The sequence below is a fragment of the Channa argus genome, chromosome 13 (genome assembly GCF_033026475.1).
Source record: "Channa argus isolate prfri chromosome 13, Channa argus male v1.0, whole genome shotgun sequence".
NCBI classification, from domain to species: domain Eukaryota; kingdom Metazoa; phylum Chordata; class Actinopteri; order Anabantiformes; family Channidae; genus Channa; species Channa argus.
In genome coordinates this window covers 10,125,602-10,152,331 of record NC_090209.1, presented here as the reverse complement: position 1 = coordinate 10,152,331, position 26,730 = coordinate 10,125,602, and the positions used below count along the sequence as shown (strand labels likewise).

Here is a 26,730-nt window from a genome sequence, read left to right as displayed (position 1 = left end):
ATGAACAGTGGTGGACCAGCATATCCCCTCGCCTCCTTGTATGTAGGAGACCTGCACCCTGATGTAACAGAGGCCATGCTCTACCAGAAATTTTCTCCTGCAGGACCGATAATGTCAATTCGCGTGTGTCGAGACATTATCACCCGCAGATCTCTGGGATATGCCTACATAAACTTCCAGCAACCAGCTGATGGTAAAGTACCCACATTTGTTAATCCAACTTTTTCTATCATGGGTTAAAAAATGCGTTGAATGAGTACTGTAATATTACAAGTATTGTTATTTAATTCATTTTCTGTTGAGTAATTGTGTTTATTTACTGTTGCACATTTGTATACTTGTATCAGAATTCACATCACTTCTTTTTTCTCTGTGTTTTCCAATTTGTCTTTTTTAGACAAATTCTTTAAGATCTTTAAGGCAACTTTTGTTATTTACACTAAACTCAAACAAAGCCACCTCAGTGGCCCATATACCCAACTGTTGGTGTCCTGGTACTAGAGATGCAATGCCTAACATGACTGTAACATAACACACACATCAAGAATAAACTATATTCAATTTAAAAATTCTAATGGCAGAAGAACCAAGTATTGGTGTGCTATTAGAAGTTTTTCACCTAATAAGGACTTGAACTAAGTTAATTTATGTCAAATCTTACTCAACCGTTATTGATGATGGTCACGGATTCCCCGCAAGCTACATGAGGAGTTTGATGAGGAGTTGGATGAGAAACAGGGAGACTCTGAATGACCACTATGATCTCACAATAAAACATAAGTTCATACCTGTTTTCACCTCAATACTGCAGATGTTTGCTATTGATTCAATTTAAATAACAGAATATCTGAGTTGTAGTTATTGATTGATTGATTGTCCTTTCGGCTTATCCCTTCAGTTCAGGGTTGCCACAGCGGATCATTGTCAGCATGTGATTTGGCACAGTTTTCTACTGGGCTTGGACCGGCACTGCTTAGCTGGGGAGATGAATGGGCTGTTGGGGGTTCAGTGTTGTAGTTATTTATATCTTAGATTATTAGCAAATGATAAAAGCTAAACTTGATAAAGGCTTTGAAAAAATGTAGATTTGATAGAGATGATATGAATTCTAAGACTCAAATAAAATGACAGTTAACGTGATTTTGGACAGAGCTGCATGAAGCAGTGTTGCTAAAAGCAGATGTTTTTGTTGGTTTGTTTTAGCGGAGTGCGCCTTGGATACAATGAACTATGATGTTATCAAGGGTCAGCCAATCCGAATAATGTGGTCTCAGCGTGACCCAGGACTCAGGAAGTCAGGTGTGGGCAACATCTTTATCAAGAACATGGATAAGTCTATTGACAACAAGGCGCTGTATGATACCTTCTCAGCATTTGGCAATATTTTATCCTGCAAGGTATGTTACCTGGATCATCCTTTGACTATTGCATGATTGCTACACCTTCAAATTTGTCTAGAAGCAACTCTGCATGATTTCTAAAAATGCAACAGAGGAATGACAGATGAATAACAATATGGGGTAATACAGTATGATGTGGAACAGAATTGATGATCACTGCAGTATCTCTAATATTTAATGTGGAAAATTTAATTTGTCTGAAGGGACCATTGTGTTTTCTGCTCAGTTCCACTGAAAATTGAAAGGTTACACTACTGAATTATTAGCCAACCATATAGTATACTTTAGATTTATACCTCAAATGCTAGTTGCTGGTCTTGCAGCTTAAACCCAATACTTTGTGTGAAGTACAACTGTTGTTTTTGTAGGTTGTTTGTGATGAAAAGGGATCCAAGGGCTATGGCTTTGTTCACTTTGAGACACAGGAGGCTGCAAACAGGGCCATTGAAACCATGAATGGGATGCTCCTCAATGACAGGAAAGTGTGAGTAAACAAAATACTTCGATTTGACAAGTTAATTTTCAAACCATGGCAAATATGAAATCTAAAAAAATAAGCTGTGGCAAAGAGTATTGTAGACGGTGCACTTGGATATTTTGACTTGCGTTTCTTGCTCAGTCAGACAGGTAAACATGAGTTGGTAATCTGGTTTTGTCAACAAAGAAGCCCATTTCTTGGGGAAAAAATGTCAGTTGTGCCTGCTTTGGTCAGTGAGTACTTACGATCTATTTCTAGGTTTTTTTTTTGTCTTTGTGTGTATTGTAATTAAAGGACTAATTCCATGAATGAAGTAAAAACCACACATTAGCAAATATAAATGCCTGATATAAACATGTATTAATTATTATTTCTTTAAATAATTGACTCTTCCATCTTTTTAAAACTTGTTTAGCCTCGTGTCTGTTCTATAGATGCAGTCGATTGTCATGTGTTGTTTTTGATGCTGTGTAAAATACCCCAATTTTTTTCCACACCATGGACAGTATAGATTGTAACTAACTTGCTTTCTTTATCTCTTAATTCTTTTTCTCTTCAGGTTTGTTGGCCACTTCAAGTCCCGCAAGGAAAGAGAAGTGGAGTTTGGCACCAAAGCCATGAAGTTTACTAACGTCTACATCAAAAACTTTGGCGAAGACTACACTGATGAGAAACTGAAAGACGTATTCTCTGCATTTGGTAACATTTTATTGTTGTTGTTCCTGTTCAGTGACATTAAAAGATCATTAGAAAAAACTAAATTAAGTTTAATGGAGGGCCTGGTGGATTAAAAACAAGTTTCAGATAGAAAATTATTTAAATTTCCTTTAATAAATTGATTGAACAATTGAAAAAAATACTGAATTGGTCTAAATGGTCGTAATCATTATCTTCTGCGCGATCTCAGGGAGAACGCTTAGTGTGCGGGTGATGAAGGATGAGAGGGGGCGATCACGAGGATTCGGCTTCGTAAACTTTGCTAACCATGAGGATGCTCAGAAGGTAATATGTGCAAAAATGTTATGTCCATAAGGTGTCCAACAGCTCACAAAAGTCACAGTTCTGGGCTAACAGTTTTTTGTGGAGCAAGAAGGGGCATGTTGCATTTCAGCGTGCTTTTATTTGACTTGAGCAACTTTATCTGTGCTTGAATCCTGCCTCCTCCACAACATAGGGCTGCAGATTATTCACTGTAAACACCTCTTATGCACAGAGTGCATCTTACAGCTTTGTAATGTATACATTACCTGAAAATGTCAATTACAAAAGTAAATGCACTTTTTATTTCATAAGACATAAAGGCTTAAATTTATTAGAAATGTGGCAATTTTGAGCACTGCTTTTTTTTTCTCTCCCCGTATAATGCATTAAATTACTGAACAAATGACTAGAGCACTGTAAAATGTAGTTGGCACTAATGCTTAAAAATACAAGGACAGCTGTCACCATCTTGTGCACAGTTGCCATGGTTACAGAAGTTGCGCTCATCTATTACTAGAATAGTTTAAATGTCTACTGCGTGTTGGGAGGCAAAATTAAAATCATTAACTATATTAAAGGAACATAGCTGTTTTTGCCATTAAAGAGTGGCTGTCAACAAATAAGATTGCTTGTCCACTTGCCATTTTCAAGAGAGCTGCATTGATGATTCATAGGTAGCAAATGTTTCACCGGGTTATATATGGAATGCGGAAGGCTTTTTCCCAATAATAATTTTACATTTTTCTGAGTATGCCTCAGCCTATTTCAAATGTACTGAATGATTCCCACAGTAATTGCTCAGAACAAAACTATTGAAGTGAGTGGTTCAGTAATTCACACAATGTTTTGCTGATACCTTAAATGTCAGGCAGAGGAAAAAGACACTTAAGCAAAAAACATTAATTTAAAAAAACTTTAACAAATCTGGTTATTTTACCAACTTAGATGGTAATAAATGCAAACCTCAAAGACAGCAAACATTAGCATGATCATTGGACTGATGTCAGTTGAGGGATGTTGTAATGAGTCGACTTGTAATTTATACATGGCAAACAATAGATCAGCTTTTTATACAGTCCTACTTTTAACTTTACACTTTACACTACACACTTTGATTTGTATCTGTGGACTGACACCAGGCACTGTTTATAGCAATACACTTTTTTTAGTGAAGTTAGTAAGGGTGTCGATGATTTTCCGCTGACTGGCTAGCAATCTCAAGAATGCAGGTGGTCCATATTCAGATCAGAAAATGCTAGTTGGTAGAGCAATTGTCCATCAACCACAGAGTTGGTGGTTAGATGGCCCAAAGTGTCTTTGGGCAGGACACTGAACCCCAAAGTTATGCCTAGTGTCTTCTTCTAACTTTTAGGTTGCTTTGAATGAAAGTGTCTGGTAAAAGAAACCATGAGTGATTTGGTTTAGTGTTGATATAAGTCCCATAAACAAATTTATGAACTGTCTTGATTTTTTTCCCTGTTAATGCTGCTCTTGTATTGCCAGGCAGTTGATGAAATGAATGGAAAGGAGCTCAATGGGAAAATCATTTATGTAGGCCGGGCTCAGAAGCGTCTGGAACGACAAGGAGAGCTCAAACGCAAGTTTGACCAGATCAAGCAGGACCGCATCCAACGTTATCAGGTACTGCTGCATTACATTCAAGCATTATTGTCATTTAGGAAGAGTCTAAAGACCGGTCTGACCAGTATGAACTTGCGGCCAAGATATGGTTAGCTTAGCAGTAATAAACTTCTGTGGCCCCATACAAAGGTATTTGTCACTTCTAATAGACCAGTGTGGTCTATTATAACTTCCCATCTAACTTGCAAAAGAAAGCAAAGTAGTGTATTTCCCATAATTTAAAATTGTTTTTTTTAATTGCAGCTAATATGTCATAAGGATTTTACTCCAGAATTGATAATGTGTTCTGCTTTCAGCTGACTGGCTAGCAATCTCAAGAAGAGCCAGTGTTTGAAAGTCAAGGCTGTTGAGTGGTCCATTGTCCATACCTTTAAGAGCTGCTGTTGTTTGGCTTTTGATCTTTATCCAGTTCTCCAGGCTAAAACAGTTTGACTCCTACTTGTTAAGTTCATTGCAGTTCACTTAGAGCAGCCATCTCCACTCAGTAGATTGCATGCTGGAAGCTTAAATAGTTTAGTTGATAAATTTGGAATGATAGTTGATCTGCATTGCACTTTTATGTTCAGTTTTACAAAATGCTTGGAAAAGATCAACTTTCATTTCTACTCTTCCTCTGATTCCAGGGAGTGAATCTCTATGTGAAGAACCTGGATGACAGCATAGATGATGAGAGACTCCGGAAGGAGTTTGCTCCTTATGGCACCATTACCAGTGCCAAGGTATCGTAATGAGCTAAGGCCGAACTGAACTGTCTTAAATTTTTCTGTGGTTATTTCTAAGTGTGTTTGCTCAAATAGATGTTTGAAAAGTCACTTTAAATTTTGGATTTCCAAAATATCATCTATGATAAGTATAAAAGATACATTACATTGATGAAATACAGAATACAGCTTCAACACAATCGGAAAATCAAAGTTGTGCCTGAATACTGCAAAATACAGTAAAGCCCTAATATGTAATGTAATTTATGACTGCTGCTATTATCTGTGTCTGCTTGTCTATCCAAGTCAAAATGCAGACAACTAGTTAAACTTCAAAGGCAGTTATGACGTCATTAATGACATCATCAGTACGCTTCTTAATCTAACTAACCTGACAATACATCAACAACATACACACAACTAAGCCTTTATAAGCTTATCTTTCAACTATCTGAGCATTTGTTTAATATGAAACTTTCATTTTTCAGGTAGTCTCATTGAAATCATAAACTTTTTCAAGAGTCCTGAGAACACTTAGCCATGAAACACGAAACAAGTAATATTCACAGGCCATGAAAATGGTAGAAACAATCACAAGACTAAAGTATTAACACAACAATCATAATGTAGATGTCTACAAACAACAGAAATTATCATATGAATCATCAGATATTTTTAACTTGAGGGTAGTTTGCAGTTGATTCTATTTAAAGGGTGCATCAAAGTTGGGGTTTTACCCAAACACTATTGGATCTATGTTGTCCAGTGTGGCTTTTCAGATTATAAGATTGAAAGCTGAAATTTCAGTCTGTAGGCACCTTTAAATTTCTTTCCTTCATGTAGGTGATGACAGATGGCTCCCAAAGCAAGGGCTTTGGCTTTGTCTGTTTTTCTTCTCCTGAGGAAGCAACAAAAGCAGTAACTGAAATGAACGGAAGAATTGTCGCAACCAAGCCACTGTATGTGGCACTTGCTCAGCGCAGGGAGGAACGTAAAGCGATCCTCACCAACAAATACATGCAGAGACTTGCCACGCTGAGAACCATGACCAGTCCCATTATTGACTCCTACCAGCAGGCTGGATACTACATGACTGTACCACAGGTATGAATGTTTCAACAGTGACACAAGATGGAAAATAATTTTCTTGAGCACTTTACAAACCTTTAAATTAATTGCTCATTGTGTTTTCATTCCTAATCAGTGTTTGGGGAAAAAGAATTTGGTGAACGGTTTTCAAACTATTGATCTGCAGTTTTAAACTGATTAATTTTTTTTTTTTTTTTTTTTTGTATTGCAATGCAGAACGCAGTATCTGAACTTAAGATTTTTGTACAATAAATGTAACAAAAGCAACCAAACGTGGCATCAAAACCTAGCTCTTAAAACAAGCGAAATACTATTAGTTGTAGGACTGGTAACTCCCTGATAGTCTTATGGGATAAGATCTAAACATCTGAAAGGTTTTGCAGACTAATACACTTCCACTGGACGTTCATTCTTGACAGGTGTAAATTTTGGAGCCTGCTTAAAGTGATTATCCTGTGTGTTATTTAAAAATGCTCAATGTATGTAATTTGATGTTGTGCACTTTAAACTAACACTTATCTTTTAGCCTCCCACTCGCTCCTTCTACAACCACAATGCTGTCAGCAGCATGAGGCCAGTACCTTGTTGGACAGGACAACCACTGAGACCACAAGGTGATTGGATAGTTTATATTCACATAGATGCACATTGGTCAGCCATAAAATTATTATCACTCAGAGGTGAACTGATTAACACAGATTATCTCTGTACGGTGGCACTTGGAAGTGGGTAGGATATATTAGGCAGCAAGTGAAGAGTCAGTTCTTTGAGGTGATATGCTGGAAGCAGGAAAAAATGGTAGTGTGACAATTTAAGTAACTGTGAAAAGGGCCCAATTATGATGGTAGATGAATGAGTTAGAGCAACTCAAACTAAAATTAAATTGCTAAAAAGTTTAAAGGTGCCAGAACACATGCATCATCACAATTTGTTGTAAGGTGCTGCATAGCCACAAAATGGTCATGGTGCCCATATTGACCCGTGTGCAAGAAGCCCATGTGAGCATCAGAACTAGACCACGGCAATGGAAGATGGCGGCCTAGCCTGATAAATCACACTTTAAGTGATTTTTGGCCATTTTGAGTGCGTGTACATTGTTCATTTTGGTGAGATAAGACCTGCATTTACTGTGGGAGTCAGGTCCATGGAGGCTCCACTTCACAGCTTAGAAGACTAAAAGATTCTGCTGGTGAGGTGTCAGATACCACAGAACACTTTCTAAAATCTTGTATGGTTTATTCTTAGATTGGTCAAAGCTGTCTAGCCCATAAAGAGGGGTCCACATTAAAATTTAACCATTAGATGGGTTGTCATAATGTTATGACTGATCTTGAATGTTTAAACATGCAGTATATGCTATATGAAAGATGTGGTCTCCATGTTTAGGCCCCTGCTCAACCCAGTTTGTTGGTTCTGTTCCGCGTCGGGGATCAACTGTCATTGCTACAGTCAGACAGGCTTCTACGCAGGCTCCACGTATTGTCAGTTCTACACAGAAGACAAGTATGTATCAGGTATAAAAAGAGGTAAAATCATTGTGGATCAGTGTCTCACATATCATATACCTTTGTTCAGACAACATTGGGACCCAGACTGTAGGAGGACGTACTGACATGCCTGTTGTGGCAAGAAGCGGCCAGTACAAGTACTCATCTGCAGTGAGGAACCCTCAGCAGGTTATTGCTGTACCTGCACCCATGACAAGACTACAGGTCCGCAAAAAAAATGTGTACAATCGATACAACAGTTGGCGCTCCAGAGCACCAAGCTTCTAGGAGAAAACCTTTAAGATAAACCATTGGTTCTTCTGCATCAATGCACAAAATCCCCAAATAGGTGGTTTTAAAAAAGGGCAGTTTGAATGTTGAATTTGGTTTCAGGCAACTAATATTTTGATGACAAAATTTGAAGGATTGTTACCACAGGTTTTTTTTTTTTTTTTCCAAATGAGTAATTTTTAGAAAATCATTTAATGAACTCTAACAATAGGCTTATGCAGTATCCTGTTAATATAATGCCTTTTCTGTGAGTTGATGCAGATGTTAATGTATGTTTTGTCTTGCGTCTGCAGGTTTTTGCTGCTCCTGTGAAGGAACCACCAGTGCACGTTCAAGGCCAAGAGCCGCTTACTGCCTCGATGCTGGCTGCAGCTCCACTAATGGATCAGAAACAGCTTCTTGGTGTGGCATTATTTGATATTAATGTAGATTTAACCAATTTCTGTTATTTAAGTTTGCTTCTCTCCCACCCTCTGTCCTTACACACACAGGTGAGCGGTTGTACCCTCTCATTCATGCCCTTCACCCAAACTTGGCTGGAAAAATTACTGGGATGCTGCTGGAGATTGACAACTCGGAGCTTCTGCACATGTTGGAGTCGCCCGAGTCCTTGCACTCTAAGGTATAATTATATTTACTTATCTATTCTTTTTAAAATCTCCACTGCACAGGACTTCTGAAGCGCTGTTGGCTTGACTACTGGAGTTTCAGTCAGTAAATTGGCCAACATTTCTATAAACCTAATCAAACTGTGTTATTAAGGGTTACTGAGTGCAGATTTACAGTCAAAATTAGTTTTCTACATATAAAATTTAATTGTAACACAGTGTACAAATAAATAAGGTGTCTGAAATCTTTCTGAAATGTATTTGAATTTATTCTGCTGTCTCTCTTCCTGTCCTTTGGTAAGGTTGACGAGGCAATTGCTGTCCTGCAAGCTCACCAGGCAAAGGAATGCTCTCCCAAGAAGTGAGGAACTCTTCTAGGTCTGCAGCCTTACTACTCCTCTGGTGAGACTTTAGCAGAGGATATCACCATAACCGTTTATTTATTATACAAGTAGCATTCTGGGTTTACAGTTGTTATCAAAGGGACTTTTATTTTTAAAGAAATCTGCTCAAACATCTAATGTGGAGAGGTGCAATGGACCAGTTTTTGAGCAAGGCACATGCTTTTGACCAATCATAGATAAGCAATGATTTCTGCTTTGTACGTTTTGCAGCATTCTTATTTATTGTCATTTTAAAATGTTAACTATCTGATAGGCTGTACAGAGTTTGGAGTGTAAAAAGCAAACCAAAGCTCTATCAGAGCACGAAGAGGGATCTGGGTAGAGCAGAGAGGACTGATTCTTACATTACCCTAAGTTTCACACTAATTGCAGTTTAGTTCAGACCATAACTGCATTAAGTATTAGTTGTAGGATTTGTTTTTTCTTTTTCTAATATATTGGTTTGGACAACTCAATGCACGTTAGAGAATCCTGCACGTCTGTATTTCATACAAAGTGTGCTGTGTTGCAGACATTACCACAAAAGATTAAACTTGGGTAATTTTTTTTCCCCAGATGTCAAAGAATTACTAGAGGAAACTAATTGAGAAAGTGAAGAGGAAATGTTCTATATAGAGTAAAACGATTTCTGAAGTTAAAACAATTTTGTTGTTGCATTACCTTTTGTTAGATAAACTATACAGTATATGCATTAAACCCGTCTTGTGTCATTTGTTAAAGTCAGCGGAGCAGTCTGTCTACTTCAGCTTTGAAATTGTGCCTGGGAAAGCTATTCTGTGCTTGTTTATTGGCAGTGGGATGGCTAAATGGATTCGACCACACCATTGTTTTAAGTTCTCTAGTAGTGCATTTCCTTAACCTTACTATGACTTGAGGCAGGAAGTGGGGAAGAAACCCACTGTTACCTGGTTGTTGTTGTTAACTGCAGTTTTGAGTTTCTAAAGGTATGGTAAAGCTGTTCCTTGGCTGTGTTAATAAGTTGGGAATGTTGGGAGGAAAAAAAAGCATCTTTGGCATGGGCAAAAATTTGGGCTAAGTCAGTTATCTCTCTCTTTCACAGGTATATCAATAATTTACTCCTGTCCTAAATGTATCCACTGTTTGTCCCAGAGGAAGTGGAAACTGTAAAAAAACCTTACAGATTACATTATTTTTAAATATTTTGTATGTCTGCCTTTATTTTTCATGGCAGATTTGATCTTATGGCTTCATGAGAGAAGGTACATGCATTATGCAGTAGTCTCTGCACGTGCTTTAGCTGGGCCATTCGGGCTTTTAAGTGTCCTGTATGTAATGAGAATAAGTGACCTGAAACAAAGGGTCTGTTTTTTTATATATAAAATTCAGAAGGCAGTTCATTTTTTTAAAATAAATTCCTGACCCTGACCATATTAAGTTTTAGATGTCACATTCAAAGCAATTGAGAAAATAGTCTGTTATAAAAAAGGAGATTTAAAAGGTAGATTATAGCGAAGCTAAGTTTGTCTTTAAATATAACTATTCTGGAAGGGTTCAAATCTATAAACCTAGATGCTTTGCTTTTTTTTCCCCCCTGCTCAGAGTGAAGGGGCAGGTCTACCACAGACCTGTAATCATCCAAATTAAAGACAATGGTGTTTGTCCATTTAAGGTTCCTAAGGTTTTTTTTTTCCTAAAATAAAGCAGATTACTGATGTTCCACTTTAATCAGATGTTTAATTGGAATTTACCACACTCCCTGAGAAGAAAGGAAAACCATGAGATCAATGGTTTAATTTGCCAAAAGTTTATTGAGAGCCCTCATACAAAAAAAAATGCAATTATGGCTGTAAAAAGTTACAAAGGATTATTGACATTGATATACTTTTGTCATTTAAGGCTTACTAATCCAACACATTTTTGTAACTTTTTAATCTAAAACTGTGGATTTAAACAAGCAGATCAGACAGTAATATTTAAAAACATACAGACCAATAGATACCTGCAGATAACTTCTTAGCGGTACTGTATAACAACCCCACAAATTTGAAAAGAAACTCAAATAACTGTCTAATTATCAATGGTGAAGGTGAACTTGAGCCAACTTTTATTTCACATAGCCAACTAATTTAAATCAATCTGTTCCAATTGTATTTCCATGGGCGCAAAGGTATTTACACTGACTTCAAGCGTCTCACATTATCGACGTGACGGCATTAGAAGCTGTTTTGCCGTTACTGAATCAGGGAAGAGGTTGTGGTAGGTGGGCAAAGGAACGTAGGCAGCTGTTATCATTTTGCCTGGAAGGGAAAGAAGTAAATTTAAAACTTGGCAGCTCTTCTCTAAATTCTGTTTTACAGTTGTTTGTAGGCATTGACGCTAAAAATAGCATTTTACATACCTGCAAACCAGCGTCCATGAAGTGCATTTACAGTTGCCATTGCTGCTGGTATTGAGGGACACTTCACGTACACATTTCCCTGTGTAAACAAGACAGTTATGCACACACAATAAACCTCTCTTCCCACTCTGAATAAGCATTAGATCTGTCACTCAGGTGGTTATCAGCCACAGCTGACAGAAAGCATAAAATACAAGACTTATTAGAAGAATTGTTCAAAATAATAGCAGTAGGCTGTGGTCAGAACTAATTAGTTTAGTGATTCACAGGATGCTAAATCCTAGAAACAAATGTTTGTACGCTTAACGGCAGACACTGCTATTTTTTAACACACCCCTTTCAACTAATTGCCCAATTGCACAGCTTTAAGAGCGTGCATATCATGAATGCTGGGTCTTGTTTGTTTTGAGAATCTACTGCACCTACTGGTAACTTGTTTACCACATAGCAATAAAAAATATAATAAAAACCTGGATTATTCTGGTTAGTCACATTGTACTGCTATTATTTTGAATACTAAATACTGTTCCAATTAACTTCTTTGACCAATACAATCATGAATCCATTTTGTGTTATTAGAATCCATGTACTTTACTTCCATAAGGGCTATGTGGAACATAACACGAATTGGCACATATATACAACTTACTTGAGCAGAGTTTTTATCAACATAAATGTGGACAATTCCTCCATGTTTGTTACACTCCTCAATCACATCATCTTGGATCTCAGTGGCCCAGGAAGGATCACTTTCTCTGTAAAAGATTCAGAAGTATTAGAAATTGAATAGTTTTAAAAACTGAAATTTGAAATCTCATAGGTAAAGGGATTTTCATACATGAACATCATGCTTTTACAGTTTTTCAGGCAACTTATTTATTTTGTTTAGATGAAAAAGACAAGACCTCTACTTCCAGGTTATTGGCGCCTTTTTTAACTAAAAGTTGAGTAAAAATTTTTTTTAAGACACTAATGCTGTAACTTGAAGACACCCACTTGGTTTGTCTAACTAGACTTCTAAAGTCTCATTAATGGTGGCTGAACTTTATTTCTACGCAGAACAATTCAGATTAGTTGCATCCCCCCATCAACTCCACAGAAAATTACTTCAAGGAATGGAGGGGAATAACTACGGAGATCAAAAACTTGTATTTCACTGGTCATACATACGAGAAACTACAAAAAATGTGAATTGATCCAAATGAGGAAGATGATCCTTACGCTTGTGGGTTAAACAGGTTGGACAGCTGAAGGCAGTGTGTGGCCAATGGCTGTGATGGGAGGTTCAAGGCCTGGCTTGGAGCTGGAGTTGGAACAACTGAAAGAAAAGAATGTTGCTGCATTTTTCTACAAAAAACAAAAACAATGTTTTCCATGAACTAGAGCCTCACCTGCCGGAGCAGCAATACTTCCAAATGGTATGGACCCAGTCATCTGTAGAGCCTGCTGAGCAGCAGGAGGAATCTTCAGGCCAGTTCCTGTAGATAAAGAAAAATGTAAGCTTTTTGAAAGGATTCTACATTTAAAAAGTGTGTTCATAAGTCACATTGTGACAGTAAACAAATTGAACAACAAATGTGCCTTTCAACAAAAATGAAACAAAACATACCTTCTGCTAGTCGAGCCATAAGCTGTAGACGCCCGGTGGTGCCAAGGTCAATGCCGGTCCTCTCTAGCTCATCGTTGTCCAAGAATGAGCTGGCCGTGGAGGAGTCTGAGCGCTCTGTAACATGCCCAACTTTCATTGGACGTCCCGCCAGCTCAAAGCCATTCAGTTGCTCCAAAGCTTTTTTTGCACATTCGGCATCTGCAAACTTCAAAAAGCAATGAGGTGGGATTTAAGTTAACTGAACACACGTGCACTGTCAATGATGCTAAGACAATATAATTACCGATATGAAGCCATATCCTTTAGATCTTCCAGTCTCACTGTCCATCATGAGCTGGATTCCTTCAATCTTTGGAAACAAAACACACATTTTAACACAGGATCAATGAGAAGAGTTCTCATTTATTTACAAAATTCAGTACTGACCTTTCCAAAAGGTTCAAATATCCCTCGAAGCATTTCTTCAGTAATGTTGAAGTGCAGCGAGCCCACATAAAGTCGCATTGGACCTGAACTGCCCTTCTGCAGATTATTGGCAGCGGCTGCAGCTCTATTTTTCTCTGCCTGCAATTAAATGTGGAAAACAGATGTAATGATATTAACTGAATATATCAAACATTACAAACCGCAAGGCAGGAAATACCTGACTTTTTTCAAGCCAGTTTATTCGAATGTTTACACAAACCTTATATATAGTGCAATTTATTGATTGGTGCAAAGACACTTGTCTGCTGCCAAAGCATGGAGCTGTGTGATGTGTTATTTCAATTGGACGGCCTTGAGATGAAATTAATAAACAAATAAAATAAAAAATAAATCACCCACCTGAGAGGCCTGGACAATTATGGGAACTCCTAGAAGCCTCTGCCCAGTCAATCCAATAGCCAGTGGAACTGAAGATGATTCCACAAATTCAATATATGCAATGCCCTTTGATCTCCTGGAGTTTCTGTCTGAGATAATTCTCACATCTCTGACCTACAGACAGAATTGTGGAGATTTAGATAATCATTTCTACATACAGACTGGATTACACAAGAATAAGTTTTGGGGGGACAGACTTTTCCAACAGCTGAGAAGAAATCTTCCAGGTCTCGAGCTCTGATTCTGGCAGCAAGCTGCATGCAGAAAACAGTACGGGCATCCCTCTCCTCAGGTGTTAGATTGTCAATTGGTTGCCTAAAATGACAACGAAACAAAGAAATAAAAATGATTATGAATGCTTCTGGAAATAGATTTTTTACAGCATGCCAAATCATAGTAGAAACTGCTTCTGTTAAGACACCGAGCAGATTCTCATGTCAAGACAATTTGCTTACCTCCCTGTGTGTGAATGTTTGGTCAACCATGTTGTAAGCTTGGTGTAAAGTACTATTAAAAGAAATCTCAAGAAATTTTGGAATTTGGTAGTGTACCGAAATACTTTAAACAGAATTAACACAAAAATTAATCTCACCTGATGGGACTCTTGTCTTTTTTGAAGGGGCTGCGACTTTTGGATCGTTTCCGGCTGAAATACAAAACAGTTTTACATCAATTTTACATAAAATTAAAACAATAGAGGAAACAGAAGGGAGTTCTGCTTTGGCTTGTTGCATATTGCATTATGACAGACACTTCCAACAATAATGTCTTTACAAGTATGTCCTGAACACTGCTGTTTACAGCAGCATGCTAACTACAGACTTGTCAGATAACCAAACTTGGGCAAGTGCCACAACTGATGTTATTTAGAATATTTTGAAACATCTTATACTGCAGATTGGTTCAACACCACATCAAACCACAGCCTCAATAATTAATCTATAGTTAATTAATATGTTAATTTGTCTGCTGAATGGAGCCCAACTTTGTAAAGGTAAAATGACTGCTAGAACTGTAATAATCTGAACCATTAAGTTCAAAAGATCACATACATTGGGCTCTTGCGCGCTTTGTACCGGCCAGACCGTTCCTTGCTCCGGGAACGACTGCGATGGCGCTCTCTGCTGCGGCTTCGTTTTTTTTCACGGCTCTTACTCCTCTTCTTGCCCTTCTTTTTGTCTTTGCTTCTGCTTCTTCTTTTCCTAGAGCCTGGACTCCGGCTCCTGCTTCGGCTCCTCCTTTTTCTTTACAAACAAAGTTACATTGGTACTATTGTGGATAATGCAAACAATTGCAATTTCATAATATAAAGCCTTATCTACAAAACTTACTTCTTGTTCTGGTCATCATGTTCACTTGCATGAGAAGACTTTATCTCATCCTAAGCAAGGTTGATAGAAGAACATCATGAGGACGTAGATGAAACATTTCAAGTCGTCAAGGTAAAGGGGATGGGGTGAGACAAGAGAAAATGCAGAATATATTCAATTAATAATAATACTTCAAACTTCCTACTGTCATGCCTGGACAGTGTGCTTTCACCACCCCAGTAGCTTCCCTTCCCACTCCTGTTTTTTTCCCCCTTCAGGCTGCTCAGTACTTAATGCAACAAAAAGTCAAAGGAGAGTGTCCAACATATTAGCTGAGTTCAGGATGCTCTGACAAATGCCAGGTCATCTCCATCATTCCCCTTCTAATAGGTCGTACCAATGCCACTATTTGTGCCTAAACATGTGACCACGCATGGCCACTAAAAGATCCTGTGGTTGGTGTCAGTCCAGTGATCTTCACCCATTTTCTTTCTTGGACTGTAAGAGCTCGATGCCACCTCTGTCACACATCTTGCCCTGAAGCAAACAGGGATTCACACTTCTTAGTAATATTGACGCCCAAGGAAAAAAAAAACTAATAAAAAAAAAATAAAAAATTCCATCAATTCAGCCACGTGTTAGACTACCATCATCTTTAAGCTCCATTATAAAAGTAATACTTTAACTTTTATATTTCAGGAATTAACTACTAAAAGAAAACTAATTTTATAATAATGAAGCCAGATAAAAGTACTTTACAGTAATTCTAGAAATAAATCTGTGGTGTTGTGTAGCATGCAAAGTCAAGATGCTAATTCACATTACAGTTGACTAAGGCAAAGAGGCAGTATTCATATTTACGTGCCATCAAAAATTCTTCACCTGTATTCTGACATGAAATTATAAGAAAGCTTCAGTTTTCAAGTACATGGTCAAACTACAACTTATGAAATAGGCAGTTTGAAAATAAATGCAACCTTAACCGACAACATCACACAATATTTTTTTTTATACTATAAAACGATTTTGATGAATGCTGAATTACCTGCATTGAGATAGCAGATTGGTGCATTATTGTCGAAGTCACAACATATGACATACACTACTCACAAAAAGTTGGGGATATTTGACTTTCGGATGAAGTTTCAGAATTCACTATAACCTTTCCAGGTGAACTCAGTTTGACCTTCTCTTTAAACTTAAATTCACGTTTCACTGTTTAATTTTTGAGTATTTATTGGATAACAAGTGTCCTCTAACAGAGTGATTAACCGCAAACATAACATGATTCACAGATCCATAAATCGACCTCTAAATGTTATGGTCTGATGACAAATTGTATTTACACAGTCCTCTTCATCATGCTGTTCAAACTTTGACATGATGAGACCAAGAGGACACCTAACAATTGACTAGTTAAAACACTGACATTTTTGTGGTGGTATATCTACAGTTAGCTTTTGTTTCAATAAATTGTTCAACATGAAGAAATGACCTTTGCATGCTTCTACTTAAATGACCTACTATCATGATGTAATGTCACTGTCGCATGAACTTACACTTTTCATAAATTTCCCCCGAAAGTTGAATACCCCTAACTTTTTGTGAGTGGTATATGTCCCCATGAAAAAAATAAATAAAAAAGGAGGAGGAAGTGGGGGGGTCCTTGGATCATAAACGCCTATGCATCCACAAACATTGGCAGCATGTAGATTGTAAATCTGAATACTGCCTCCTTTGCTGGACAGGTACAGATGGGCTTATCAACCATTGGCATTCACCTTGTTGCAACCGAATAGGGATTGGATGTTCTAGGTTGAATCTCTTTTAATCCTAAGGTGAACCACAGTACATCAGTATATGCGCAATAACTACCTTCCTTTTTTTCACAGTTCACAGTGGAATCAAAGATGAATTCATGGGAGTAGAGGTGAGATATCATTAGGGAAGTCTATAAAGAGAGATAGATGTGGATTTATTTATAATTCTGTATTGCGTTTTAAATACTCAATCACACACACCACACAGCATTCAAGTACACTTTGTCACAGTAGCAAATATAAAGGACTTAAGAGTAAATCATAACAATGAAACAGGCCTCGTCTCTGTAATCTGCAACCCACCTTTCTGTACGGAGCCTCCAGCATGGCCTCAACATCAAATTCGTCAGCCATGATGATCCTGAGAAAAGGATACAAAATGACTAAGTTTCTATACACCAGACAAACCTTACTGCTATGACTAGTTATTGTAAAGCAAGAAATGTTTAGAGTATTATTAGACATTTGGTGGCTAGTTTATTTTGTCCCTTAATGACTTACTTTGAAAAAGTTGAGTGCGTGGGGGGGGAGGGGGGTTCTATGCCGGTTTAAAGTGGCCTGTTTAATATGTTTTGTCTAATCAAGAAACACTTATGTAACCTGGAAATTTTTAAAACGCCTTGTATATGAGAGGCTGCAAACGGCATATTAGCATCAGAACTTTCTTGATCTGTTTAAAAAGGCAGCTAAAAATAGATTAGCTACACAAGAAAGATAGTGGAGATAGCGTAACCTTAGTTTAACTTATACTCGATACATTCATTGGGAGAGTTAAAACACAAATGTCAAACATTTGACTAATCATGTACAAATAATAAAACGACGACTTCGGTCGAATTGGCGATAAAAAAAAACGTATTTAATGTTGGGATAAGCGTTAATAGCGCGTAAGGGACAAACGCGTTGCACCCAACACGAAGCTAATGCTAACTAGCCACCCGGGAGGCTAAGCTACGTCTGCGTGGTTCCAACGTTAGCTTATTTCGACGGCCCTTTTTATAAGCGGTATTCGTTTTCCGCTCCGTTTCACTCGTTAAATAGTCCAAATATCTACAAACGTGCACATTAGTGTTATAAGAAGCTAACTATCATCATTTCACATGCTAAACGACATAATATTTATTTGTGAAATACAAGCACTAAGTTAACAGTGAAGTGGCAATATGGCGAGCTAGCATCGTTTCCGCGGCAGCGTGCTGGCTACATAACCAAACATAGACTTTACCGTTTGGAACTGCTGTAATGATGTGCCAAAGACAAAATGTCACGGAAAATCTGCTGCTGAAGATAGTCGTCCCGGCGTCCTCGTTTCGGAAGATCACACAAAGCTAAGATGAAAGCACGATTGTCGAAGTTATGTAACCAATAGTTACAGTAAGTCGTAGTCTGCTATTCAAAAAGCTCCCTTTCCTTCTTCTTTCTCGTTCGTCTTCTTCTTTGACGTGTTTTACAACAGCAACAATACATAAAAATTGCAGTGCTGCCATCTACAGGACTTATGTGTGAATCTTGAGCTTATCTTTACTCCACTACATTTATCTGACTGCTTTAGTTATTAATACTTTTAAAAAAGTAAAAGGTATGTGGTTTCTAGCCAAGTGGCGGGTAATTCATGCAGCTACCACAGCTTGAGACAGAAGAAACTGCAGAAGTAGCCTATTATTGGAGCCCAGTATTGAGAGATCACATAAAAAAACATGTATGTTAACCTAGAAATAACGAGAAGCTTTGTGGGGCTATAAACACAATATGTTAAAAAATACATCTGAAATGAAGGAGAATAGTTCATGATTCTGCACTATTTATAAACCATCATCAAATAGTTTAGTTGTATCTAAAGATTATTAGAAATCTTTATTGTACATGTCATGGTTTTTTGAATCTTTGAATTCTGATTCATTTAGTTCTCAATTGGATCACACTGTATCATAAAATGCAATACCAATAATCGTCATTTTATTCTTCTCCATATTCTGTTGTATCGTTTATATGACCTAACACTTTTATATCTTGCCTTGAACCAGTAGCCAGGAATATACACATCTTTTCATTGACTATTGGTTAATGTTCTCTTGGTATTTTGACTTTCACTTTAGTACTATTTGGAAGGAAGCCTATACTAACAGGTTTTGAAAACCGCTTGAATGAAGCTTTTTCTTGAAAAAGAACCATCATTAAAACATACATGATTGCACCTTTGGAGCAAACGTCATTCTCTGCTTGTAAACACTACTAAGGATACAAATTCCCAAGTGGAAATGGTGATTTTCCATGGGAGAACAGTTATATCAGTTTAGGCCTCGAGATGGGAGGGATCTGCACAATTTGATCACTAGTGATCCCCACACAGTGTATGCTTATGCCAACGGATTTTAACAACAAATTGCTGGAGATCTGATTTTTTCTGATGTTTCATATTTACAAATATTATTTTATGATGAACATACGATATGATGACTGCATTTCAGATCACAGATCACCTTTCTAGTATTTACGGTTTCTGTCAGATAGAAGAACAAACTCATAAAAGTTATAAAGACTGAGTACACAGTCTTCAACACATATCTGGTGAGTTTACATTTAACATGAGTCGGAGGTCACAGGATGTGAGTATTAATAACTTCCTTTAAAAACGGTAACTTTACCATTTACAAAACGGCGGGACTCCGTGCGTCGTGACTGCTGGGTTTTGTCACCGCCCCCCTGCTGCTGTCGCCCCCTGACCAGGCGAGGCGCACTTTCATCCTAAACGAGGCCTGTGATTTCAAGGCTCTGTGTCGCCATCTAGTGCCTGCTAGAAGTAAATATCAACCCTTCACAGTAACTTAGTATCTAAGTAAGAAATTGTAAAATGTAGATTCTTATGTTAAGTAATTTTATATTTGTTCATATAATATCCTGCCATTTTGTATAGAAACTCTTTACTTTAGAAACTTTTTATCTTTGCTGCAAATGTTTTTGTTTTTCAGGATATTTGGAACACATTGGCTCTCATCTTTGTTTATTGTTAGCTACTCTTAATATGTTAGTTGAAGTTTATTGTAGACAATGCATCTCAAGGGGCTTAATCATAATTTTCTGTCTGGACACAAGCTGTAGTTGACTGTTTTCCCTCTGCCCAGACTGAATTACAGACAACCTTATAAGAAAAACAAAAAATTCACACAGCTAAAAAAAAGGGGTTTATTTTCCATCATAAACATTTAGTCTATTAGTCAAAGGAAGTCTCATGTTCAAGTTCTTTTAATGTATGCACAAAATATATAAAGCACCTTTAATGGATGTCTTAGTGTTGAACAGTGTCACATAATTGCTCTTCATTAGTTCAACTTACTGACAATGTAATTGATATTAGCAATTAATTTGTAGTTACAATAAGATAAAGGTGATAGTGGCGCTGTAGCTCAGTTGGCAAGGCAGTCGTCCACAGACCACAGGGTCAGCGGTTTGATCCCTGGATCCCGCTATATGTCAAAGTGTCCCTGGGCAAGACACTGAACCCCCAAAAGCCCAATCCCTCTGCTGTGCAGTGTCAGTCCAAGCCCGGTAAAAATTGGGGAGGGTTGCATGAGGAAGGGCACCGGCATAAAAGCTGTGCCAAATCAAAGTGCGGACAATGATGAGTTGTTGCAACCCTGAACTCAATGGATAAGCCAAAAGGACAAATAAGATAATGGTGATGGTAAATAAAGACAAATACTAAAATTCTTTTTCAGTACAATTTGTTGACAACAGCTGGTTGTTGCATGTTAGGCAACAGAGTCCTCAGCTGTGATTGTGTTATTCAATTTAAGTGGTGCATCATAGTCTGGTGGAACATCAAAAAATGGCTCATCATCAAAACAGAAATCATCCGTTGGTGATGCAAAGTATGGCAGTTTTAAGATGAAGCCTGTGAGGACACCACCCACTGCTGACACTCCTATGGTGGCAAACACAGCTGCGACCTGGAAAAGAGCCTGTTCCTTAGCAGTTCTACCCAGGCCTGGCTGTAAACCAGGGATCAACATCTGCAGCTCCTGCAGTTTAGGGTCCCCTTCTATTGGTGCTCTATGGGTAAAGATCTCATACAAGCTGGGGCCATAAACATCTTCACTGGCCATAAGTATGGCACATATGCCTGCAGCACAGGATATAAGTCCAGTTAAACCATGCAAGTTATGTATTCCACACTGATCTTGGATTCGGAAGCGCCGTGCTAAGAAGGGGCTCAAGTACTTGTAGCCCAGCATGCATGCAGTGCAACCCATCATACCCAGAACATACGCAGCTGCAGGTGAGATCATCATGTCCACAGATGCCCCAACAGTCACTCCTCCAGCCAGGGTCACGTTCTGAACATCGGCCATGGTGAGCTTACCGTTTTTGTTCAGCATTACAGAGAGTGCAAAGGCTGTGAGCGTGGAGGCACTGAGGCCAATGAAGGTGTGGAGAATGGCTCTGTGCTGGTCATCTCCTTTTAAAGTTAATGCTGAGTTGAAGGACGGCCAGAACACCCAGAGGAATAAGGTCCCCATCACAGCAAGGATGTCAGACTGGTAGCTGGTGTTCTCCTTTGCATGGCCTTCATTCAGGTGAGGCCTGTATAGCACAAAAGTGACACCCAAGCCAAAATAACAGGCAAAGAGGTGAATAAGAATAGATCCACCTGCATCATTGATCTTCAGATATTTGAGCACAGCCCATTCTGTGAGTGCAAACACTGGCACCTCCAGCAGAGCCATGACCAGCAGCTGCAACGGACTTGTCTTTCCCAGCACTGCCCCAAAAGATATAAGCACCACAGCACAGGCAAACTCTGCATTTATGAGGTTGATCACTCCAAGGTGGATCTTACCATCATGGTTGAACTGGAAGAACCCCTGCACCAGAATGGCCCACTGGATGGCAAAAGTAGCCGTGAGGAAGTTAAAAACCATTCCCCCAAAGCCATAAAGTCGGAAAAATGCCAGCAAGCATCCAAAGCCGAGGAATATCATGACCTGTATGTCAGTAAAAAAAGGGTAGTCCTTGTATACTGCATTGTCCATGGGGTTAGTCTTGTTGGTCTGAAATCTGGCATCTGTGTGCTCATCATAGGTGACAAAGGCAGCATACAGAGTAACAATAATCACCTGTATGACCAACAAAAACACAGGTAGCTTCACCCGAAGGCTTGTCGATTGTTTCTTCATCATGACAGCTCTATGGAGCAAATGGCCATAAAGTATTTTGCAGCTTGGGTTTTATCTGTTTAGATAAGGCAGGGCAAAGGCTTAGTCAAGCCTGCTCTTTCCAAAAAAAAAAAAAACCTGTCAGAGAAATAGTGCTACACGGACTTGGAACTTTGTAACAAGATGTTCAACAGTTCTGATAGATCAGCATTTTAGTGGTTATTTTATAGCACGTACATTCACTTATAAAATCAACATAACTTGTTAAATAAAATGTCCATGTAATTGATGTAAGAAACTGTTATTTTATGAGATACATAGAGTTTATTAAGGCATTTACCACAAATGGATGCCCTCTGACAAAGTGTTTAGGGAAAAAACAGACATAGCAAAGATCTTTATATAAAGAAATATCAGTTTTGGTTGGAAACATATAAGAAAGTGAGTCAACCTAAAAACAGGCCTCCGAGTCAATCAGTTGAGTTATAATACTTATGGAGACGGAGATTTATGCTTCATATGACCAAAATAACTACAGGTGCCCCTTCCTTTATTGCATAGTTGCTCCTTCACTGACCTGTAAAGGAGCAACTCAGTGTCCTGTGTGTACATGCATTGCATGGCTACACAAACATGCAGACTGATTTTAAAGCAGAAGTTTTATTAAGTGTGAAAGTTCTGGACATGTCTCATAACGCAAATGTTATAACAGATGTCACATTACATCAGGGAATAATGATACTGGAATCCACCTTTATACAGAGCATCTTAATGAATATTTACCAGTTTCTAATCTTCCACTTTTTTCAAACTTAGTAACTTACTGCATTTAGGGCTGTCACTCCACCTTTATATTCCAGCTCTTGACCAAATTATTTAGTCTTGGAATCTGTTTTCATACACTCTCATGGATACTCAGCTTTGTCCCCTATATTTATCATTATTTCTACTCTAACTGTTTAGAAATGTTTCTGGCTGCAGGACCCTCTCCTTTCATGGCCTCTTCATCTGGAGTTTCCCTGATTGATTCAGCAGTGGCAGAATAAATCCAATCTTCCAAACTTGTTACAGATGTTCCGCATCTAGACATTTTTTATTTTAGTTTTCTTTGTTCTATATGTGTAAATGGGGAACTTGCTTCTTAGGGGTTTATGTAGTTTGGCATCATTGTCTTGCATTGTTGTAAATTATTCAGCTAATTTATGGATTAATTCACACAGTAAGTGCAGTTATAATATGAGGATATATAATATAAGGAAAGAGGGTATGCAGATTCTTGAACTGTTGCATTTGTGCCAACATGAAAAATTGTTTATTCTAACCATTACATGTACATAATTCAAAAAGACATAAGACATAACATAAAACAATGTTTACAATCATTTAAAAGACAATACAAACTGCTTATTACAGATTTCTAAACCTGTACTGACTCATATTACATGTGCTATCTCTAAACCAAGAATCAGAGATCTAAAAATGTCCCATGTTCACTTGATCTTGTTACTCTATAATGCAGTATCATCACCTATGCATGCAGCAAACAAGCATGTAGTCACAAAACACACACACACACACACACACACACACACACACACACACACACACACACACACACACACACACACACACACACACACACACACACACACACACACACACACACACTCCTTCAGACCAGATTAATTAATATACATTGTTTATACCTGCAGAATACCAAAAAGAACAGCTTGATGTGTGTATGATGAGGTGAGGTCCCAAATAAGCTACAGCATTCAAAACAATATATGAATACAATAAAATTTAAGGAAAGTATAATAGAATACATAGAAGTCTTATGATTTACTGGAAAAATAGAGGTGGCTAATACTTCAATCAATCAATCAATCAATCAATCAATCAACATTCAATGCAGAATTCAATGCAGAATTTATTAATTGAAATACTTTACTAAGGGAATCATATAAAATCATACAACTACATACACGATTCAAATACATCAATACTAGATACTATGTTTCCATATGATATTACAAATTATACATGTTGTGAGACAAGATATGCTTCTTGTTCATATCTTACCAAATGTTTACACAATAAGTTGCAAATGCGAATGTCTATGACAAAACAGCATATGAACAGCACGTGAACAAATGAGTGTAAACTTTCTTGCATACACACACCCGCACAATGTGTAAAAGAAGTAAAATGTAATGTGGCTGAGGTTCCTCTAATGCTAACTTTTTTGCATCTGCATTTTCTGCATACATCTGCCTTGTCAACATCACAGCTAATTCCCTCATACATTTTTCAGGAATAACGTAAGGTCACGAGCAACTCTGTGTCTTGGCCAGCAGTTAGTACATGCAATTATTATCTGTTTATGAGTTTTTACTACTACTTTGACAAATTTGATATCTTGTTATAATCAAATAGGAGGAGCTGGTTGGCAGATTTTATACCTTTAGAAAGAGCAGGGCTGTGCTAAGCTAAAGTAAACTAACATACTAAGCTCCAGCTACATATTTAGTTTACAAACATACAAAGAGTGGTACTTTCATAAGTTTAGAAGTTATATTTCTAAACTTATTATTTTCTTTTTGGCAGTTTATATGATTAATAACAATATCTGACACAAAATGTATGACATACTGTACTGTTCATGTACAAAACACTGCGTAATACAATTTATTGCCTCCGAATTAAAATATTTGTAGGGCTATAAACATAACAAACATTAGTTTGGGTTATAACATATTTAAATTTAACTTCAAATTCTACTATTAGCCTTTTAACCTCTTGGAATTCAAAACTAAAAACTTGTTTTTATTGTGTATTGGCCCATTTTGCTTTAAATTAATTGTTAAGGTTTATTATTTTGTATTTTTTTGTATTATTTATTTATTTTTTGTCCTTTCACCTCATCCCGTGAGTTCAAAGTGGCCACAGCGGATCATTGTCCGCATGTTGATTTGGTACAGTTTTTACGCCGTATGCCCTTCCTGACACAACCCTCCCCAATTTCTGCTGGGCTTGGACCGGCACTGCACAGCTGGGGATAGGAAAGGGCTGTAAGGGGTTCAGTGTATTGCCTAGAGACGGCTGCCTTTATTTTGTATCATTAATGAATTATTATTTTGCAATATTATCAATGTTTTTGCCATATTTTTCTATTTTGCTATTTAGCCACTAAATCTAGTCTGTATGATTCAATTAGTCTTTTTCTATTTCGGGAATTTATGTACATATTTACATACTGATCCCACTTCTGCTTTTACAGTTAATAAGGTCAATACATGGCAAGAACACATCGTCATCTGACCTCTTCTATCATGAGTTTTTATTGTTTACTGTAATATTAATTTGTGTGTATTTCCAACTATACAATTAACGAAAAAATAAAGACAGATATGGTTAGATTATTAAATGCATAAATAGGATCGATGTCAAATACTACAAAATAAAAATGATAAAGAAAAAAACAGTCCTCTTTTACAAATGAACATGAAATGTTAACAGAACATAAATTCTTCTGCATTTATTTAATTTTTCATACCTGTATTCTTTACTTTATTGGTCTTTAGTTGTACTATCATTATCGCTTGTTACTCAGCCTTTATTATCCTCTGTTACTACAGTTTTAACAAAAGGCACGTTCAGCCTTTGCAGTCTTATGGTTACATAATTATATGCGACTGAGGGACCCTTAACTCATTTGCTGTTATCAGCTGAAAAGTCAAGATGAGGAAATGTGACCGTTGCATAATTCTTCATGTAATACTTAGACTCTAACAGGCAAGTCTACACGATTAGATTCCAGCTGCAATCACCCGAGACCACATGAAGTACAACATTCAGTCTCAGGTGACTGGACAGGTGTGGCAGGATTTTACTGGAACACTACAGAGAGAGGAGAGAGCGGAGTTCATGTAGGTGCCAAGAGACCTTAAAGTCCCTCAGGAGTAGATGGTGATTACTTCACGGCCTCCTCCACGTACTAGAAGGACCCGATTGAGACCTTCAGTCAGGACCTCAAGGAACTCCATGTCTGTGCAGCAATTACAGTGAAGGAATGTATAAGTCTTGTTAGACATGGTTGTAAAACCATGCTATATGTTTACACAGTGTGGAGAAGAATGGTGTTTCCTATCATTTCCTATTTTCCTATCATTTACTCTTACATGCAGTAGGCTTCTACTCTAGTGTGTGTGGGGACGGGATCTCCCTACACAACTGCTAAAGATGTATCAACTACACAAATTATTTCTTGGAATTTTATTTAGTTTTTTATACAGGTATTACAAAAAAATCCATATTCACAAGGTCATTGCCATTCTATATTTTGCAAATAAGCAAATATGAAGTTGTTTGGATTTGTTTATTTATATTTTTTCAGTAATAGTCTGCAATATGTTTTTATGTTTCAGGAAGAGTCATCATGTGACTTTCTCTTTTAGATACAGATTCTGGTTAGACACTTAAAAGATGATGTTGTTGTGTTGCTGTAATTTATTAAGAATATGACAAACTTTTTT

The 26,730-nt window shown here is 37.6% G+C and overlaps 4 protein-coding genes across 8 annotated transcripts in view; 1 reads left to right on the top strand and 3 right to left on the bottom strand.

Annotated features, from left to right (window-relative positions):
• Nucleotides 1-10,532, top strand: LOC137140316 (embryonic polyadenylate-binding protein-like). 2 transcript variants are annotated; one of them, XM_067528606.1, is made up of 14 exons: nt 1-193; nt 1,204-1,397; nt 1,769-1,884; nt 2,438-2,577; nt 2,786-2,880; nt 4,363-4,500; nt 5,124-5,219; nt 6,045-6,305; nt 6,817-6,904; nt 7,677-7,793; nt 7,866-8,002; nt 8,362-8,470; nt 8,560-8,690; nt 8,979-10,532. In XM_067528606.1, the coding sequence occupies exons 1-14, from the start codon at nt 1-3 to the stop codon at nt 9,039-9,041; spliced, it is 1,878 nt and encodes a 625-aa protein (XP_067384707.1). In that variant the 3' UTR covers nt 9,042-10,532. The 2 variants fall into 2 exon arrangements, with proteins under 2 accessions (XP_067384707.1, XP_067384708.1); XM_067528607.1 differs by having other exon boundaries at nt 6,045-6,307; nt 6,825-6,904; nt 7,866-8,017; nt 8,383-8,470.
• A 297-nt stretch (nt 10,533-10,829) lies between these two features.
• rbm39b (RNA binding motif protein 39b) lies at nt 10,830-18,486 on the bottom strand. 3 transcript variants are annotated; one of them, XM_067527561.1, is made up of 15 exons: nt 18,268-18,486; nt 17,346-17,403; nt 15,244-15,293; nt 14,965-15,156; nt 14,505-14,558; nt 14,110-14,227; nt 13,874-14,026; nt 13,475-13,612; nt 13,332-13,397; nt 13,049-13,253; nt 12,831-12,917; nt 12,661-12,757; nt 12,089-12,194; nt 11,440-11,518; nt 10,830-11,338 (listed from the first exon to the last, which is right to left on the bottom strand). In XM_067527561.1, the coding sequence occupies exons 2-15, from the start codon at nt 17,394-17,396 to the stop codon at nt 11,238-11,240; spliced, it is 1,497 nt and encodes a 498-aa protein (XP_067383662.1). In that variant the 5' UTR covers nt 17,397-17,403; nt 18,268-18,486; the 3' UTR covers nt 10,830-11,237. The 3 variants fall into 3 exon arrangements, with proteins under 3 accessions (XP_067383662.1, XP_067383664.1, XP_067383663.1); XM_067527563.1 differs by lacking the exons at nt 17,346-17,403; nt 18,268-18,486 and adding exons at nt 14,368-14,419; nt 15,620-17,089; XM_067527562.1 differs by lacking the exons at nt 17,346-17,403; nt 18,268-18,486 and adding an exon at nt 14,368-14,419 and having other exon boundaries at nt 15,244-17,089.
• A 1,783-nt stretch (nt 18,487-20,269) lies between these two features.
• rh50 (Rh50-like protein) lies at nt 20,270-22,265 on the bottom strand. Its single transcript, XM_067528409.1, has one exon. The coding sequence runs from the start codon at nt 22,217-22,219 to the stop codon at nt 20,792-20,794; it is 1,428 nt and encodes a 475-aa protein (XP_067384510.1). The 5' UTR covers nt 22,220-22,265; the 3' UTR covers nt 20,270-20,791.
• Nucleotides 22,266-23,753: 1,488 nt separating this feature from the next.
• Nucleotides 23,754-26,730, bottom strand: part of slc12a5b (solute carrier family 12 member 5b) — a 29,484-nt gene continuing 26,507 nt past the window's right edge. For both annotated transcript variants that reach the window (XM_067528407.1, XM_067528408.1), the window contains one exon: nt 23,754-26,243. In XM_067528407.1, coding sequence (XP_067384508.1) covers nt 26,152-26,243 — 92 coding nt within the window. In that variant the 3' untranslated portion in view covers nt 23,754-26,151. The remainder of the gene's footprint in view (nt 26,244-26,730) is intronic.